Below are 16,888 nucleotides of genomic sequence, written 5' to 3'. Positions count from 1 at the left end.
ACATGCGCTATTTTTTGGTCCGGCTCCTCCGGCAGCCGTATCCGGAGCGGAGCCGGACTGCACCATCCGGCCAATACAAAGCAATGAGAGCCGGAGAGCGCACAACACACTGGCTACAAAAACCGGACGTTCTACCCCACTTCCTATGCATTTTGGATGGGGACCACATGGGCCCAGCGTTCAAAGAGTGGGGCAGCAGCGATTTCATGCTGGAGCTCGTTTTGGCAGCAACATGTCTGATGTCTGATAACGAGGAGGCGAACAACAGGAAGGAGAGAATTCCCAGGTTTACGAGTAAAAAATGCCTGGATCCATGGTCCCAACTGCAGTCTCTGTATCCACGGATGGTCTCCACACGTCCACCTGTCTCCAACAATGACCCCAGACCCTTCTGCTGACCTCCCAGACCCCAGGTATTTACAGGATGTTATCTCCTTAAGAAACCGGATCCGGACCGCAACCGTGTTCACACCGCACGGAAACCGGATGCAAACGGACCGGATCCGGACCGGATCCGGATAGGAACCGTACGGATCAGGTCCGGTCCGGCTCCGGTGCGGTCCGGACATCCGGTGCGGTTTTGACAAAACCGCAAGTGTGAACGGGGCCTTACTTATGGCCATGAGATGACATTTGTCTTCTCTGGTTGTTCCCTTTATTCAATTAGTAAAGAAACATGTCTGCTCGGTTTAAATAATAGTCTAAGAAGTTTGAGATTGGTAAGTTTCTACTATCCTGTTCATTTGCTTCACCCAGGAGTTAGAAGTCAAGACTAACAAATTACTAAACAACTAACAAAGCTTCTGGTTAAAAGACACCTGAAGTGAGAGAAGTATGGAGGCTGCCATATTTCCTTCCTTTTAAAAAGTACCAGTTGTCTGGCATCCTGCTGTTCTTTCATGCATCAGTAGTGTCTGAATCACATACCTGAAACAAGCATGTGGCTATTCCAGTCAAAACATCAGTCAAATGTCTGATCTGCAAGCTTGTTTGGGGGCTATAGCTAAAAGTATTAAAGGCAGATGTTAAGAAGGACAGCCAGGCAATTTGTAGTGTTTGAAAGGAAGGAATTTGACAGATTCCATATCCCTCTTACTTCCAGTCTCCTTTAAGTTGATCAACTGGCAGAGGCATTAATTTGCCAGTCTCCAGGATGGGGCTAATTGGCATAGGAGGAGATTTTTTTTCTGTTCGTGAAAATCTCTAGCAAGTTGTTGAAATCTCTAGCAAAATACAGTTCAAAACCAGGTCATTTTCTCAAATGATCAAAAAAAATGTAACACGGTTTTTCATGTACAGAAGCACATGCATCAGGGTATTTCTTTCCCTCATTTTTATTGTAAGTATTTTTACATGACTTCCATTTTAATGCATTGTAAGTGTAAGTGTAGTAATGTAACACAAGGATTGTAACTCTTTGTTGGATGTATATCTGATATCTTTTTAAAGTGCAAGTTTAGTTTCCAAAATGAGTTGCAGGATACGAGGGAGATACGGCATTTTTGCCTCTATTAATAAAACATAGAGCCAACATACCTTTGTAACCGCAAGATAGTGATCATGTGACTCGTGTTCAGCTTACCAAAATAAATTGAGCTAACTGGGAAAAGTTGGGCTGTAGCAATAACTTATGTAACGATATCTCTTCTCTATATACAGAGATCTCAAAAGCACATTTCTGTGGTTTATACTTGGCAAAAGCTTCTTCTCCATTAAAATACTAACTTTCAGCAACTTTGACTTATGGAATTTATCTTTAGATTTGAAAAGTAAAGTCTTGTCAGTTTTCCTCCCAAAGATTAAATATATTTGCCAAATTAAAGTTTAACAAAACTTATAAAATGAGGTGCACTGCAAGTTTTAATACAAATTGTGAATTTGTTGAGAATTCCTAAAAAAATTACAATGAAAAGGAAAGTTCACCTTTAGTAATCCACATTTAAAGATGAACTGTAATGACATACAGTATAATGTAATACATTATTCAGGACATCCATTTTTACATGAATTACCATGGTTTCAGTATTGTTCATACTTCCTATGTCTATATATTACTGTATATTAGCATGTAACACATCTGTTCAGTTAAAGATGATTCAGTGGAAGACATTTACAATTTCCAAACAAAACATATGTATAATATTGCCTTTCTACTACCATTTATTTGCCAGCTTAGTACATGGTACAGACAGTTTGAACATTTTAAGAAACACATATTGTATAACATATTGTATTTGCTTAGCTACTGATTACTGTTTATAACTGTTTTTATGCAGAAGGCAAATTTTACTTTAATATAATTTACCATAAAATAATCTGTTGTAGGCGGTGTGGCTACAGTAAAGCTAAACAGGATCCAGAGGAGGAAAAGATGCATTTCCATAATGGACACAGTAAGTACCATAAACCTGATTGCGATGTTCTCTAGAGTACATGCTATATTAGTATATTGGGATGAAGCATGATGTTACAAAAATAAAGCATTATTTACCCTTAATATGTTGAAAGGAAGGGTATGCTCAAATAGAAATTAGTGCATTGATGGACTAGCCAACTTAAAAACAAAATGTTTTTTATATTTTGTTAAAAGTGAGTCTGTCTTAAGGGCAAATGTGTTAAGGTTTCATGGTTTGTACTGTACAGTTTCTAACTTACGGCTGATTGATCACCAAAAAGGACAATTAATGAAGTAAGAGAACACAAGGATACTCTCCTGACAGACGCAAAGCGCAAGAACTGCAGCCACTAGGGCACACTTAGTAGGCAGCAGCAATGTTAGGGAGTCTTGCAAAGGTCCCCTTACTGAATAGGTGCTGGCTTATTGGACAGGAAGAGCTGAAATTTGAACCCTGGTCTCCTGTGTCAAAGACAGAGCCCTTCACCATTACACTATCCAGCCACTGCAAAATAATACATTGGAACTCTGATAGATTCCAGAGTTTCACATATTCTGATTGGCTCATTTCTTTTATTCCTTTCCATGTGTTATACCAGTTTACCCAATGCTATCCAGCTAAGGACTCGACAGCCCAAATGTCTCATATAGCCGGTTGGTATCTTTATTGCGGATTACTGATACTGTTCTACTGCACTATATTAAACTATTGGGAAAAAAAGAAGATGAATTCTGGCAGTAATGTGTATAGGTCTAATGGATGTGGGAGCAGATTAGATGAATCATCTTAGGAGTGGATTTGAAATTTTAATCATTTACTTATCCAGCATGACGTCTCTGGCATCCATTTAGTTCTGTAGCATCATTGATTAGTATTGACAGTTCCTGGGGAGTGAGGATGCTTGCCTCTGCTTTTCAAGAATGTAAGCTGTTGCCATGAACACTTTTGAAGGACCAGATCTTGATTTTATGCCACAAACTCTATTTTCTGTTTTTTTGTGGAAAATAGTGAAGTAACATAAATATGCTGTAGTCTGTAGTACTTATGTCTTAGTTGTCCCGTTATTTTAGTAAGACTTCTTAAAACATTGTTAGGCAAATTATGTTTTCATTATTATTATCAGAGTATGTTATTATTTTGAATTTCTGTTTCTGACTAATAAGGGATTCAGTTTTTTGCTCCTCTACAGTAAAACTTCCAGGGATAAAGACGTACATTGACCCTCATACCTATGAAGACCCGAGCCAGGCAGTGCATGAATTTGCTAAAGAAATTGATGCTTCCTGTATCACAATTGAAAGAGTTATTGGTGCAGGTAAGTGTAATTGATGTGCAATGTATGTATTAATATAATACAGAAATCTAGCACCCCTTGCCAGCATGCATTTAATATAGGCACTTGGCAAAATGGCCATGAGATGTTCCCAATAGTATAATATCTGTATATTACAGATATTCTACTACCCCTGATTCCCAATAGTTGACTACTGGTAATTTTACCAAAATTCGACTGTCCCACTCTGTGACCTAAACTAACCCCCCCCCCCCCCCACCTGTGCCCAATACTAAGCTGCCCCTACCTACACCTAAAACTAATCTCTCTGCTACCTACAAAAACTACTAACCTCTTGCCTACCCACACCTAACGCTAAGTACTGCAACTCAAAAGTGCATGGTTAGAGTGCAGCCAAGCAGCCACTGCTGCAACTTAAAGCTTGGTGCCAGCCATATGTAAATGCCAAAACCCAAAGTACTGTAATCACTAAGTTTAACAGTGCTTGCCTATACTTTAGTTGAGCTCCTATTACTGATCCCCCATTGCTAGCCTGAATTCCAACACTGCACCGCAGCCAAATTGCACTTGGCTGTTTTACCATTATGCAATTTAACCATTACTTAGACCGCTTGATTCGTGCAACCCCTGTTAGCCAGGTGATTTCTGTATGACTAGGGTAATGCACACTATGCAGTCAGATTAAAATTGCCATGTTCTCACTGTTCACACAAACTTTACCAATGTTTAGTATATATGGCCAAAGAACACCCAAGACAATATTAAACATTTTTAGGGGTAATCTTAGTTGCAAGTGTGTATGGATCTTAAGTGTATAGATCCAGTGGCGGCAACCTAAAAATTAAGGGTAGATCATGTATTTCTAATAGAAGCAGAGTGAACCTGAATGTCTCACCTTTTATACCAGGGCATAAGTGGCTGGCTACGGCTATATAAATGATATAACTAGATTCTGCAAATAAATGACGCTGTTAGTTTACTATCCATGCAACACATACAAACTGTGGTTTTGAACATGGTTTTCTTGTCGGTATGTTGCCTAGACTGTCATGTTTCTGCAAAATACTGGTTTAGATTAATGTGTGATTGAGGAATAAGCTGTCTAACTGACTTTGTGCCTCTGTTCCTGTGTAGGTGAATTTGGGGAAGTTTGCAGTGGGCGAATTAAACTTCCTGGCAAAAGAGAATTTCCAATAGCAATCAAGACCCTTAAAGCTGGATATACCGATAAGCAAAGAAGAGATTTCTTGGGTGAAGCAAGCATAATGGGACAATTTGATCACCCAAACATAATTCACTTGGAAGGGGTTGTCACAAAAAGTATGTAGCATTCATTTCATTCTAATTATTTAGTGTTGCTGTACTTTTAGATGATGCTCTAATCAATAATGCAGTATAATCACATTACCAATTTAGCCTTGTAACTAGAATGTCACTGCCATTGTTTACTGTACAAAAAATGACTCGCTTGAGCCTGTGCTCAGTGTATACAGGAGTGCTGATAATGATAATCACAGGGAAAATACATAGAACATAGAGTGGGTGGGAAGCATTCCTGTTATCGATCAGGAGCAAATTGGACAAGTCAGAAATAATCGGTGCGACCCGCCGGTCTGATGGAAAGTTGAGCCGTTTGTACCTAGCATTATGCTATTTTTTAGGCTCTACTCCCATAAATAAATTGAATTTATGCTTCAGTTTTACTGTGCAAAATTTGTGTGATCCTGCTAAAGCTAACGCACAGTTTCTAATGGTACATCTAATTTGCCGTGTTATTTGTGTCTTTTAATTTCATGCTTCCTGGTCCGATGCTAATGTGTTCAACAATTACTTTTGTCGTGCAGCACACAGATGAGAAGAATATAACACAGATATATGACCCACAGATATTTTTTTCAGCATATGCTCATTTTATTTTAAGGAATCTGTGCCAAAATGTGGGTTGACATGTTGTTAGCATATTAGGTTATGTGATTATGCATCAGGAAATGAATCCATACATTTTGAACACTGGCATGGACTTTGAATACTATACTAGTACTTATCTACTCAACGGAAAAACTTGTTTTTGTTAAAGAAAAGCTAAAATGTCATTGAAAAATTGATATAGCATATCAGAGCAAGACTAGGTGAGAGTGCTGTACCGTACACCACTACACCACCATGCCTGTACAAACTCCAGTTCCCTGTCACACCTGTCACAGCCTTACCCGGCACATAGATTCTCCAATCCATATACCAGCCAGCTGAGAGTAGGGTAACAGGCTATTGGTGCACTACTCACACACATACAGGGTGACATTTCTTGCCACCACATCTACATGGAGAGACGTGCAAGTATGCAGACACTGTGCCTGCTTTTACCTATGCTTTCTGGCAGCAGTCCTAGCCACCATTTATTGGTTGTTTGTTAAAAGCCCATATACTACCTTGGAAGCTTTTATTCTGGGATTTTAAGCTTCTATGAGACTCTGACAAATGATGATGAAGCTACATGACAGAAGCATGGCAGACGGTCCCCCACATGCCATTATGGGCGTTCTTAGATTGCCACGCTTTTTAGTATCCCAAATCCAATTATATGGGCAAAGTCAGCAACATATTGCGCTGGAGCCAATTTTTTTCATTCATGGACGTAAAGAGCAATTTAAATTAAATAAAAAAAGAAAAATTCCTTCAATACTTTCAGATCCTGCAATTAGTGGGAGCCCAATTTGGCCAAGAGAGCTTTGAGGTTGAGTCATACTGTCTGACTGTTGCTTAGATTCATGAAAACATTATCTATAATTGACTTATGTGCAAATACTCTCATAAACTGGCAATGAAGCTTAAAGAGAACCCGAGGTGGGTTTGAAGAATATTATTTGCATACAGAGGCTGGATCTGCCTATACAGCCCCGCCTCTGTTGCTATCCCAAACCCCCCTAAGGTCCCCCTGCACTCTGCAATCCCTCATAAATCACAGCCATGCTGCTGACAAACAGCTTGTCAGAGCTGGCTGTGTTTATCTCTAAAGTGTCAGTCTGCTGCTCTCCCCGCCTCCTGCAGAACTCCAGTCCCCGCCTGCATCCCTTCCCTCCCTGCTGATTGGAGGGAAGGGACGGGGGCAGGGACCGGAGCTATGCAGGAGGCGGGGGAGCAGCTGAGACTGACACTACAGATGTAAACAAAGCCTCACAGCACGGCTGTGATTTATGAGGGATTGCAGAGTGCAGGGGGACCTTAGTGAGGTTTGGGATAGCAACAGAGGCTGGGCTGTATAGGCAGATCCAGCCTCTGTATGCAGATAACATTCTTTAAACACACCTCGGGTTCTCTTTAAGGTGGCCATACATCAGGCGACTTGGTGGCCGATCGACCACCCGATTCAATTATTATACTCGAATCAGATGAAAATCGGTGCTGCCAAGTGCATGCCCAACCAACAATGCTACCAATTTCACACTATATAATACACAGTTTTGGACTTGTCGGAGACCAATTAAAACATAACTTGTAACTACATTTGGTGTAATTGCCTTCTTAAAACAGAAGGAAATTTGCAATAATTCAGTTATAAATGAACATTTGTGGTTACCCACAATGCACACCTACTAAATATGCAAATTATCCCTTTCCGCCCTTGTTAAGCCAAGCAAGCATCCAGAGCTGCTGGTGTATAGCAAGCCTATAGCTTTAAGTTTTACACAGCCATATCAAACTCACATGTAGACAGCCTGTTTCAGACTTTTGGTCCTCATCAGTACATGGCAGGGATTGATAAGGCTGTATGAAATAGGGCTTGGTCGAGTACAACAGAGTAACCAAGCAGCTCAGGGTGACCCAAACTACTAGGAATGTATAGGGGGATGAAAGGAACCAAAAAGCCCTCCTACTAAAAAAGCAAAGCTTGGTGTAATTGCCTTCTTAAAACAGAAGGAAATTTGCAATAATTCAGTTATAAAGGAACATTTGTGGTTATCCACAATGCACACCTACTAAATATGCAAATTATCCCTTTCCGCCCTTGTTAAGCCAAGCAAGCATCCAGAACCGCTGGTTTATAGCAAGCCTATAGCTTTAAGTTTTACACAGCCATATCAAACCCACATGTAGACAGCCTGTTTCGGACTTTTGGTCCTCATCAGTACATGGCAGGGATTGATAAGGCTGTATGAAATAGGGCTTGGTCGAGTACAACAGAGTAACCAAGCAGCTCAGGGTGACCCAAACTACTAGGAATGTATAGGGGGATGAAAGGAACCAAAAAGCCCTCCTACTAAAAAAGCAAAGCTTGGTGTAATTGCCTTCTTAAAACAGAAGGAAATTTGCAATAATTCAGTTATAAATGAAAATTTGTGGTTACCCACAATGTACACCTACTAAATATGCAAATTATCCCTTTCCGCCCTTGTTAAGCCAAGGAAGCATCCAGAACCGCTGGTTTATAGCAAGCCTATAGCTTTAAGTTTTACACAGCCATATCAAACCCACATGTAGACAGCCTGTTTCGGACTTTTGGTCCTCATCAGTACATGGCAGGGATTGATAAGGCTGTATGAAATAGGGCTTGGTCGAGTACAACAGAGTAACTACATTTATAATAAAATTATTGTTCAGTATTTTCTTGTTTACTTAAAATAACCATGATAGTGTTAAAAAGGTATTTGATTTATGGGCTCAGTATTTTTGTAAATATAATACTCAATGCCATCACTATCCCTATATCATAGTTTCAGAATGCTGAGTTACTTCAAAACATAAAGAACCCCCCCCCCCCCCACACCAAAACCAACATCTTTCAGCTCCCTAAAAAGGGCTAATAGTAAAGTGCTAGAGGTGCTTAGTGCATAATTGAAATAGAACGCAGCAATTAAATATAAATTTTCAAGAAAAATAACAAAGAGTGAGAGATGTGCTCTCTAGTAATGGCAGCAGTCAAATGAGAGAGCTCCAGATTCTCCCTTATATACTGTGATGAATAGCGGAAAAGCCGCCGCATTTTCTGACAGTAAGGCGGCTGATTCCGCGTCTGATGCGGCGGTTTGTCCGCGTCAGCATGCGTCTGGGTTATCTGGAACTAATGGTGCACATGGGAAGAATGGCGTGGGGCCGCCGCATGTTCTGACGGTAAGGCGGCGGATTCCGCGTCCAGTGCAGCGGTTTCCCCGCAGCAACATGTGTCTGGGCTGTCTGGACCTAGTAGTGCACACAGATGGAGAGTTCTGAGCCTGCGCAGTAAAGCCCGGAGGACGTCCGATGACGTCAGCGCGCCGCCGTGAGGCGCATTTTGGAACTCGCAAGGAGCCCGACCTGGCCGCCGGCCTGGCCAGGTCGGGTCGGCCACCGGAGACCACCGGGAGCCTGCGGAGTGGCGCCGAGGGCACCTCCTGCCTGCCACGGGCTGGAGGAAGCCCCAGGTAAGGGGATGCGGATTTTTATTTTTTGTTAACAGTCCCTGAACCTTCCCTTTAAAGCCTCTTTCCATCAAATAGACTGCTTTCTCATTGGCTGGTCTATCTTAATACATGTATTAAAAAACATACCTTTATAAGGCACATATTTTTCCAAGATCGCTAATATAGGTTGATTTCCAGCTGTACAACCGCTACAGCAGAAAAGCGCATCTCTAAATCTATAGATTTCACACTAGTTGGGCTTTAAGAGAGCTGATTTTGCTGTCAGCAGGAAAAAAACTGTAATATACTACTGAAATGACTTAGGATATGGAAGCTGTGCTAGCAAATGAAAGCAGCAGCTGATGGTCAGTTAGTCAACAGCTTTATTAATTCCTCAGCTCCCAGATAATTGATTGTGAGCTAGTAGATTGAATTTGCTAACATATAGGATTGGGTTGACAGGTAGCGCTGGAATTAATTGTTATTCGTACAGAAATGAATTTGTTTGATGATTAAATCAACAGTTAATACATATATACATATTATTCCTATGCATATATATTCAACATTATATTTTTTATTTTATTTCTTTTTTATATATATTTTTATACATTTTTATCAATATATTCCTCGCATATTTATTAAAAAAAATGTATTTACATAAGTTCAGATTTCAATTTATAATACATATAAGTAGGGAAGTTATTCACCTATTCACCTTACTAAAATATAACATTTTGATTTAATCATCAAACAAATTCATGTCTGTACGAATAACAATTAAAGCGGACCCAAACCAAACATTTTTTTAATTAAAAATATTTAGTTGCACTACTCTGACATATACAAATATAAATAAACACTCCTTCAAACCTATGAGCATTTCAGTGCATGCTTTTCACCCTCCTCTTTGCATAACTAGGGTTATACAGGTGGCTGCCATTAGCAATTCCTTCATTGCCGGACACCACCTACTCCACCAGTTTGCCGAAAAATCCCAGCAATTTGAAAGGAAGGGGAGGGGTTCCTCCAACAAATGTAAAATATTTTATATTTGTCATCATGCAGCTGAAAAAAGGCTGCTATTTATTATTATAATTTAGAAAATAGATTTTATTTGTGAAATCTTGTATTTTTAATTTGGGTCCACTTTAATTCCAGCACTACCTGTCAACCCAATCGTATAAATTATTTCCATTTTTTCTTGGGAAGGGTGGGTTCCCCAGAAGACAGGCCAGCAGCAGGTGAAAAATATATACCCCTATTCCAAGCACCCTCCACCTCACTTTCAGAATTTGCTAACATGACCTCCACTTCCCAAGTGAGTGAAGATTTGCATGTTAGAATAATATTCTGCTTACTCCTTATCAGTATTGTTTGTATAAGCATTTATGTATGTATGTTTGTGTGTAGGTGTATATGATTGTAAGCAGGTTCAGGGAATGCATTTGAACCATACTTTACTATAATATAAAGTCTGATGTATAATGTGCCAAGGCAACTGAAAGTAATTATCACCATTGTTAACAATTATTACTTACCACATTAAGGAAGCATGTGTGTCTGTTGCAGGCAAACCAGTGATGATTGTTACAGAATACATGGAAAATGGTTCCCTGGATACTTTTCTAAAGGTAAGGACTTGCATGTATGAATGCTATGGTTTCTTTTTGGCATAGCGCTCAAATGAGTGAATGCCCAGCTGTGGTGTGCCATAGCCTGGGTGCTTAAGTTAAATTATAGTATTTGAACTTGACTGTTAGAACCATAGAAACTCTTTGTACAATACATGATTTGTTGTTATGTTTATGCTTTAACCACTTGAGGACCTAGGGCTTTCTACCCCTTAAGGACCGGCCACTTTTTTTCCATTCAGACCACTGCAGCTTTCACGGTTTATTGCTCGCTCATACAACCTACCACCTAAATGAATTTTGGCTCCTTTTCTTGTCACTAATAAAGCTTTCTTTTGGTGCTATTTGATTGCTCCTGAGATTTTTACTTTTTATTATATTCAGCAAAAAAGACATGAATTTTGGCAAAAAAATGATTTTTTTTAACTTTCTGTGCTGACAGTTTTCAAATAAAGTAAAATTTCTGTATACATGCAGCGCGAAAAATGTGGACAAACATGTTTTTGATAAAAAAAACCCATTCAGTGTATATTTATTGGTTTGGGTAAAAGTTATAGCGTTTACAAACTATGGTGCAAAAAGTGAATTTTCCCATTTTCAAGCATCTCTGACTTTTCTGACCCTCTGTCATGTTTCATGAGGGGCTAGAATTCCAGGATAGTATAAATACCCCCCAAATGACCCCATTTTGGAAAGAAGACATCCCAAAGTATTCACTGAGAGGCATAGTGAGTTCATAGAAGATATTATTTTTTGTCACAAGTAAGCGGAAAATGACACTTTGTGAAAAAAAAAAAAAAAGTTTCCATTTCTTCTAACTTGTGACAAAAAAAAAATGAAATCTGCCACGGACTCACCATGCCCCTCTCTGAATACCTTGAAGGGTCTACTTTCCAAAATGGGGTCATTTGTGGGGTGTGTTTACTGTCCTGACATTTTGGGGGGTGCTAAATTGTAAGCACCCCTGTAAAGCCTAAAGGTGCTCATTGGACTTTGGACCCCTTAGCGCAGTTAGGCTGCAAAAAAGTGCCACACATGTGGTATTGCCGTACTCAGGAGAAGTAGTATAATGTGTTTTGGGGTGTATTTTTACACATACCCATGCTGGGTGGGAGAAATATCTCTGTAAATGACAATTTGTTAATTTTTTTTACACACAATTGTCCATTTACAGAGATCTTTCTCCCACTCAGCATGGGTATGTGTAAAAATACACCACAAAACACATTATACTACTTCTCCTGAGTACGGCGATACCACATGTGTGGCACTTTTTTGCACCCTAACTGCGCTAAAGGGCCCAAAGTCCAATGAGTACCTTTAGAATTTCACAGGTCATTTTGAGAAATTTCGTTTCAAGACTACTCCTCACGGTTTAGGGCCCCTAAAATGCCAGGGCAGTATAGGAACCCCACAAATGACCCCATTTTAGAAAGAAGACACCCCAAGGTATTCCGTTAGGAGTATGGTGAGTTCATAGAAGATTTTATTTTTTGTCAAAAGTTAGCGGAAAATGACACTTTGTGAAAAAACACAATTAAAATCAATTTCCGCTAACTTTTGACAAAAAATAAAATCTTCTATGAACTCACCATACTCCTAACGGAATACCTTGGGGTGTCTTCTTTCTAAAATGGGGTCATTTGTGGGGTTCCTATACTGCCCTGGCATTTTAGGGGCCCTAAACCGTGAGGAGTAGTCTTGAAACGAAATTTCTCAAAATGACCTGTGAAATTCTAAAGGTACTCATTGAACTTTGGGCCCTTTAGCGCAGTTAGGGTGCAAAAAAGTGCCACACATGTGGTATCGCCATACTCGGGAGAAGTAGTACAATGTGTTTTGGGGTGTATTTTTACACATACCCATGCTGGGTGGGAGAAATACCTCTGTAAATGGACAATTGTGTGTAAAAAAATCAAAAGATTGTCATTTACAGAGGTATTTCTCCCACCCAGCATGGGTATGTGTAAAAATACAACCCAAAACACATTATACTACTTCTCCCGAGTACGGCGATACCACATGTGTGGCACTTTTTTGCACCCTAACTGCACTAAAGGGCCCAAAGTCCAATGAGTACCTTTAGGATTTCACAGGTCATTTTTGTTTCAAGACTACTCCTCACGGTTTAGGGCCCCTAAAATGCCAGGGCAGTATAGGAACCCCACTAATGACCCCATTTTAGAAAGAAGACACCCCAAGGTATTCCGTTAGGAGTATGGTGAGTTCATAGAAGTTTTTATTTTTTTGTCACAAGTTAGCGGAAATTGATTTTAATTGTTTTTTTTCACAAAGTGTCATTTTCCGCTAACTTGTGACAAAAAATAAAATCTTCTATGAACTCACCATACTCCGTACGGAATACCTTTGGGTGTCTTCTTTCTAGAATGGGGTCATTTGTGGAGTTCCTATACTGCCCTGGCATTTTAGGGGCCCTAAACCGTGAGGAGTAGTCTTGAAACCAAATGTCGCAAAATGACCTGTGAAATCCTAAAGGTACTCATTGGACTTTGGGCCCCTTAGCGTACTTAGGGTGTAAAAAAGTGCCACACATGTGGTACCGCCGTACTCAGGAGAAGTAGTATAATGCGTTTTGGGGTGTATTTTTACACATACCCATGCTAAGTGGGAGAAATTTCTCTGTAAATGACAATTGTTTGATTTTTTTACACACAATTGTCCATTTACATAGAAATTTCTCCCATCCAGCATGGGTATGTGTAAAAATACACCCCAAAACACATTATACTACTTTTCCTGAGTACGGCGGTACCACATGTGTGACAATTTTTTGCAGCCTAGGTGCGCTAAGGGGCCCAACGTCCTATTCACAGGTCATTTTGAAGCATTTGTTTTCTAGACTACTCCTCGCGGTTTAGGGCCCCTAAAATGCCAGGGCAGTATAAGAACCCCACAAGTGACCCCATTTTAGAAAGAAGACACCCCAAGGTATTCCGTTAGGTGTATGGCGAGTTCATAGAAGATTTTATTTTTTGTCACAAGTTAGTGAAAAATGACACTTTGTGAAAAAAAACCAATACAAATCAATTTCCGCTAACTTTTGACAAAAAATAAAATCTTCTATGAACTCGTCATACACCTAACAGAATACCTTGGGGTGTCTTTTTTTCTAAAATGGGGTCACTTGTGGGGTTCCTATACCGCCCTGGCATTTTACAGGCCCAAAACCGTGAGTAGTCTGGAAACCAAATGTCTCAAAATGACTGTTCAGGGGTATAAGCATCTGCAAATTTTGATGACAGGTGGTCTATGAGGGGGCGAATTTTGTGGAACCGGTCATAAGCAGGGTGGCCTTTTAGATGACAGGTTGTATTGGGCCTGATCTGATGGATAGGAGTGCTAGGGGAGTGACAGGAGGTGATTGATGGGTGTCTCAGGGGGTGGTTAGAGGGGAAAATAGATGCAATCAATGCACTGGGGAGGTGATCGGAAGGGGGTCTGAGGGGGATCTGAGGGTTTGGCCGAGTGATCAGGAGCCCACACGGGGCAAATTGGGGCCTGATCTGATGGGTAGGTGTGCTAGGGGGTGACAGGAGGTGATTGATGGGTGTCTCAAGGTGTGATTAGAGGGGGGAATAGATGCAAGCAATGCACTGGCGAGGTGATCAGGGCTGGGGTCTGAGGGCATTCTGAGGGTGTGGGCGGGTGATTGAGTGCCCTAGGGGCAGATAGGGGTCTAATCTGATAGGTAGCAGTGACAGGGGGTGATTGATGGGTAATTAGTGGGTGTTTAGGGTAGAGAATAGATGGAAACACTGCGCTTGGGTGGTGATCTGATGTCGGATCTGCGGGCGATCTATTGGTGTGGGTGGGTGATCAGTTTGCCCGCAAGGGGCAGGTTAGGGGCTGATTGATGGGTGGCAGTGACAGCGGGTGATTGATGGGTGGCAGTGACAGGGGGTGATTGATGGGTGGCAGTGACAGGGGGTGATTGATGGGTGATTGATAGGTGATTGACAGGTAATCAGTGGGTTATTACAGGGGAGAACAGATGTAAATATTGCACTGGCGAATTGATAAGGGGGGGTCTGAGGGCAATCTGAGCGTGTAGGCGGGCGATTGGGTGCCCGCGAGGGGCAGATTAGGGTCTGATCTGATGGGTAACAGTGACAGGTGGTGATAGGTGGTGATAGGGGGTGATTGATGGGTAATTAGTGGGTGTTTAGAGGAGAGAATAGATGTAAACGCTGCGCTTGGGTGGTGATCTGATGTCGGATCTGCGGGCGATCTATTGGTGTGGGTGGGTGATCAGATTGCCCGCAAGGGGCAGGTTAGGGGCTGATTGTTGGGTGGCAGTGACAGGGGTTGATTGATGGGTGATAGGTGATTGGCAGGTGATTGACAGGTGATCAGTGGGTTATTACAGGGAAGGACAGATGTAATTAATGCACTGGCGAATTGATAAGGGGGGGGGGGGGGTCTGAGGGCAATCTGAGCGTGTGGGCGGGTGATTGGGTGCCCGCAAGGGGCAGATTAGGGTCTGATCTGATAGGTAACAGTGACAGGTGGTGATAGGGGGTGATTGATGGGTGATTGATGGGTAATTAGTGGGTGTTTAGAGAAGATAACAGATGTAAACAATACATTTGGGAGGTAATCTGACGGCGGGTTTGCGGGCGATCTAATGGTGTGGGTGGGTGATCAGATTGCCCGCAAGGGGCAGGTTAGGGGCTGATTGATGGGTGGCAGTGACAGGGGGTGACAGGGGGTGATTGATGGGTGATAGGTGATTGGCAGGTGATTGACAGGTGATCAGTGGGTTATTACAGGGAAGAACAGATGTAATTAATGCACTGGTGAATTGATAAGGGGGGGTCAGAGGGCAATCTAAGCGTGTGGGCGGGTGATTGGGTGCCCGCAAGGGGCAGATTAGGGTCTGATCTGATAGGTAAAAGTGACAGGTGGTGATAGGGGGTGATTGATGGGTGATTGATGGGTAATTAGTGGGTGTTTAGAGAAGATAACAGATGGAAACAATACATTTGGGAGGTAATCTGATGGCGGGTTTGCGGGCGATCTAATGGTGTGGGTGGGTGATCAGATTGCCCGCAAGGGGCAGGTTAGGGGCTGATTGATGGGTGGCAGTGACAGGGGGTGATTGATGGGTGATAGGTGATTGGCAGGTGATTGACAGGTGATCAGTGGGTTATTACAGGGAAGTACAGATGTAATTAATGCACTGGTGAATTGATAAGGGGGGGTCAGAGGGCAATCTGAGCGTGTCGGCGGGTGATTGGGTGCCCGCAAGGGGCAGATTAGGGTCTGATCTGATAGGTAAAAGTGACAGGTGGTGATAGGGGGTGATTGATGGGTGATTGATGGGTAATTAGTGGGTGTTTAGAGGAGAGAATAGATGTAAACAATGGATTTGGGAGGTGATCTGATGTCGGATCTGCGGGCGATCTATTGGTGTGGGGGGGTGATCAGATTGCCCGCAAGGGGCAGGTTAGGGGCTGGCTGATGGGTGGCAGTAACAGGGGGTGATTGACGGGTGATTGATGGGTGATTGACAGGTGATTGACAGGTGATTGACAGGTGATTGACAGGTGATCAGGGGGATAGATGCATACAGTAAACAGGGGGGGTGGTCTGGGGGGGGGGGGGGGTCTGGGGAGAATCTGAGGGGTGGGGGGTGATCAGGAGGGGGCAGGGAGCAGGGTGGGGGATAAAAAAAAATAGCGTTGACAGATAGTGACAGGGAGTGATTGATGGGTGATTAGGGGGGTGATTGGGTGCAAACAGGGGTCTGGGGGGTGGGCAGGGGGGGGTCTGATGGGTGCTGTGGGCGATCTGGGGCAGGGGGGGGGAAATCAGTGTGCTTGGTGCAGACTAGGGTGGCTGCAGCCTGCCCTGGTGGTCCCTCGGACACTGGGACCACCAGGGCAGGAGGCAGCCTGTATAATACACTTTGTAAACATTACAAAGTGTATTATACACTTTGTATGCGGCGATCGCGGGGTTAACATCCCGCCGGCGCTTCCGTATAGCCGGCGGGATGTTGCGGCGGGTGAGCGGCGCCAGGCGGAGGCGGAGGATCGCGTCACTGATGACGCGATCGCTCCGCCCATGCCCCTACAAGGACCGCCGCCAATTGTCAATACGGCGGTCCTTGCGGGGTGCACTTCCCGGCCGCCAATTGTACATACGGCGGTCGGGAAGTGGTTA

The 16,888-nt window shown here is 42.4% G+C and overlaps 1 protein-coding gene across 8 annotated transcripts in view; it reads left to right on the top strand.

The window, feature by feature from the left end:
- EPHA5 (EPH receptor A5) overlaps nt 1-16,888 on the top strand; it is a 479,253-nt gene that overhangs the window by 409,137 nt on the left and 53,228 nt on the right. For all 8 annotated transcript variants that reach the window (XM_068233605.1, XM_068233607.1, XM_068233606.1 and 5 more), the window contains 4 exons: nt 2,326-2,393; nt 3,568-3,711; nt 4,825-5,010; nt 10,641-10,702. In XM_068233605.1, coding sequence (XP_068089706.1) covers nt 2,326-2,393; nt 3,568-3,711; nt 4,825-5,010; nt 10,641-10,702 — 460 coding nt within the window. The remainder of the gene's footprint in view (nt 1-2,325; nt 2,394-3,567; nt 3,712-4,824; nt 5,011-10,640; nt 10,703-16,888) is intronic.

Source organism: Hyperolius riggenbachi, chromosome 1, assembly GCF_040937935.1.
Source record: "Hyperolius riggenbachi isolate aHypRig1 chromosome 1, aHypRig1.pri, whole genome shotgun sequence".
In the NCBI taxonomy this organism is placed as follows: domain Eukaryota; kingdom Metazoa; phylum Chordata; class Amphibia; order Anura; family Hyperoliidae; genus Hyperolius; species Hyperolius riggenbachi.
The sequence above is the reverse complement of the archived record's forward strand: the minus strand, read 5'-3'. Positions and strand labels throughout refer to the sequence as shown.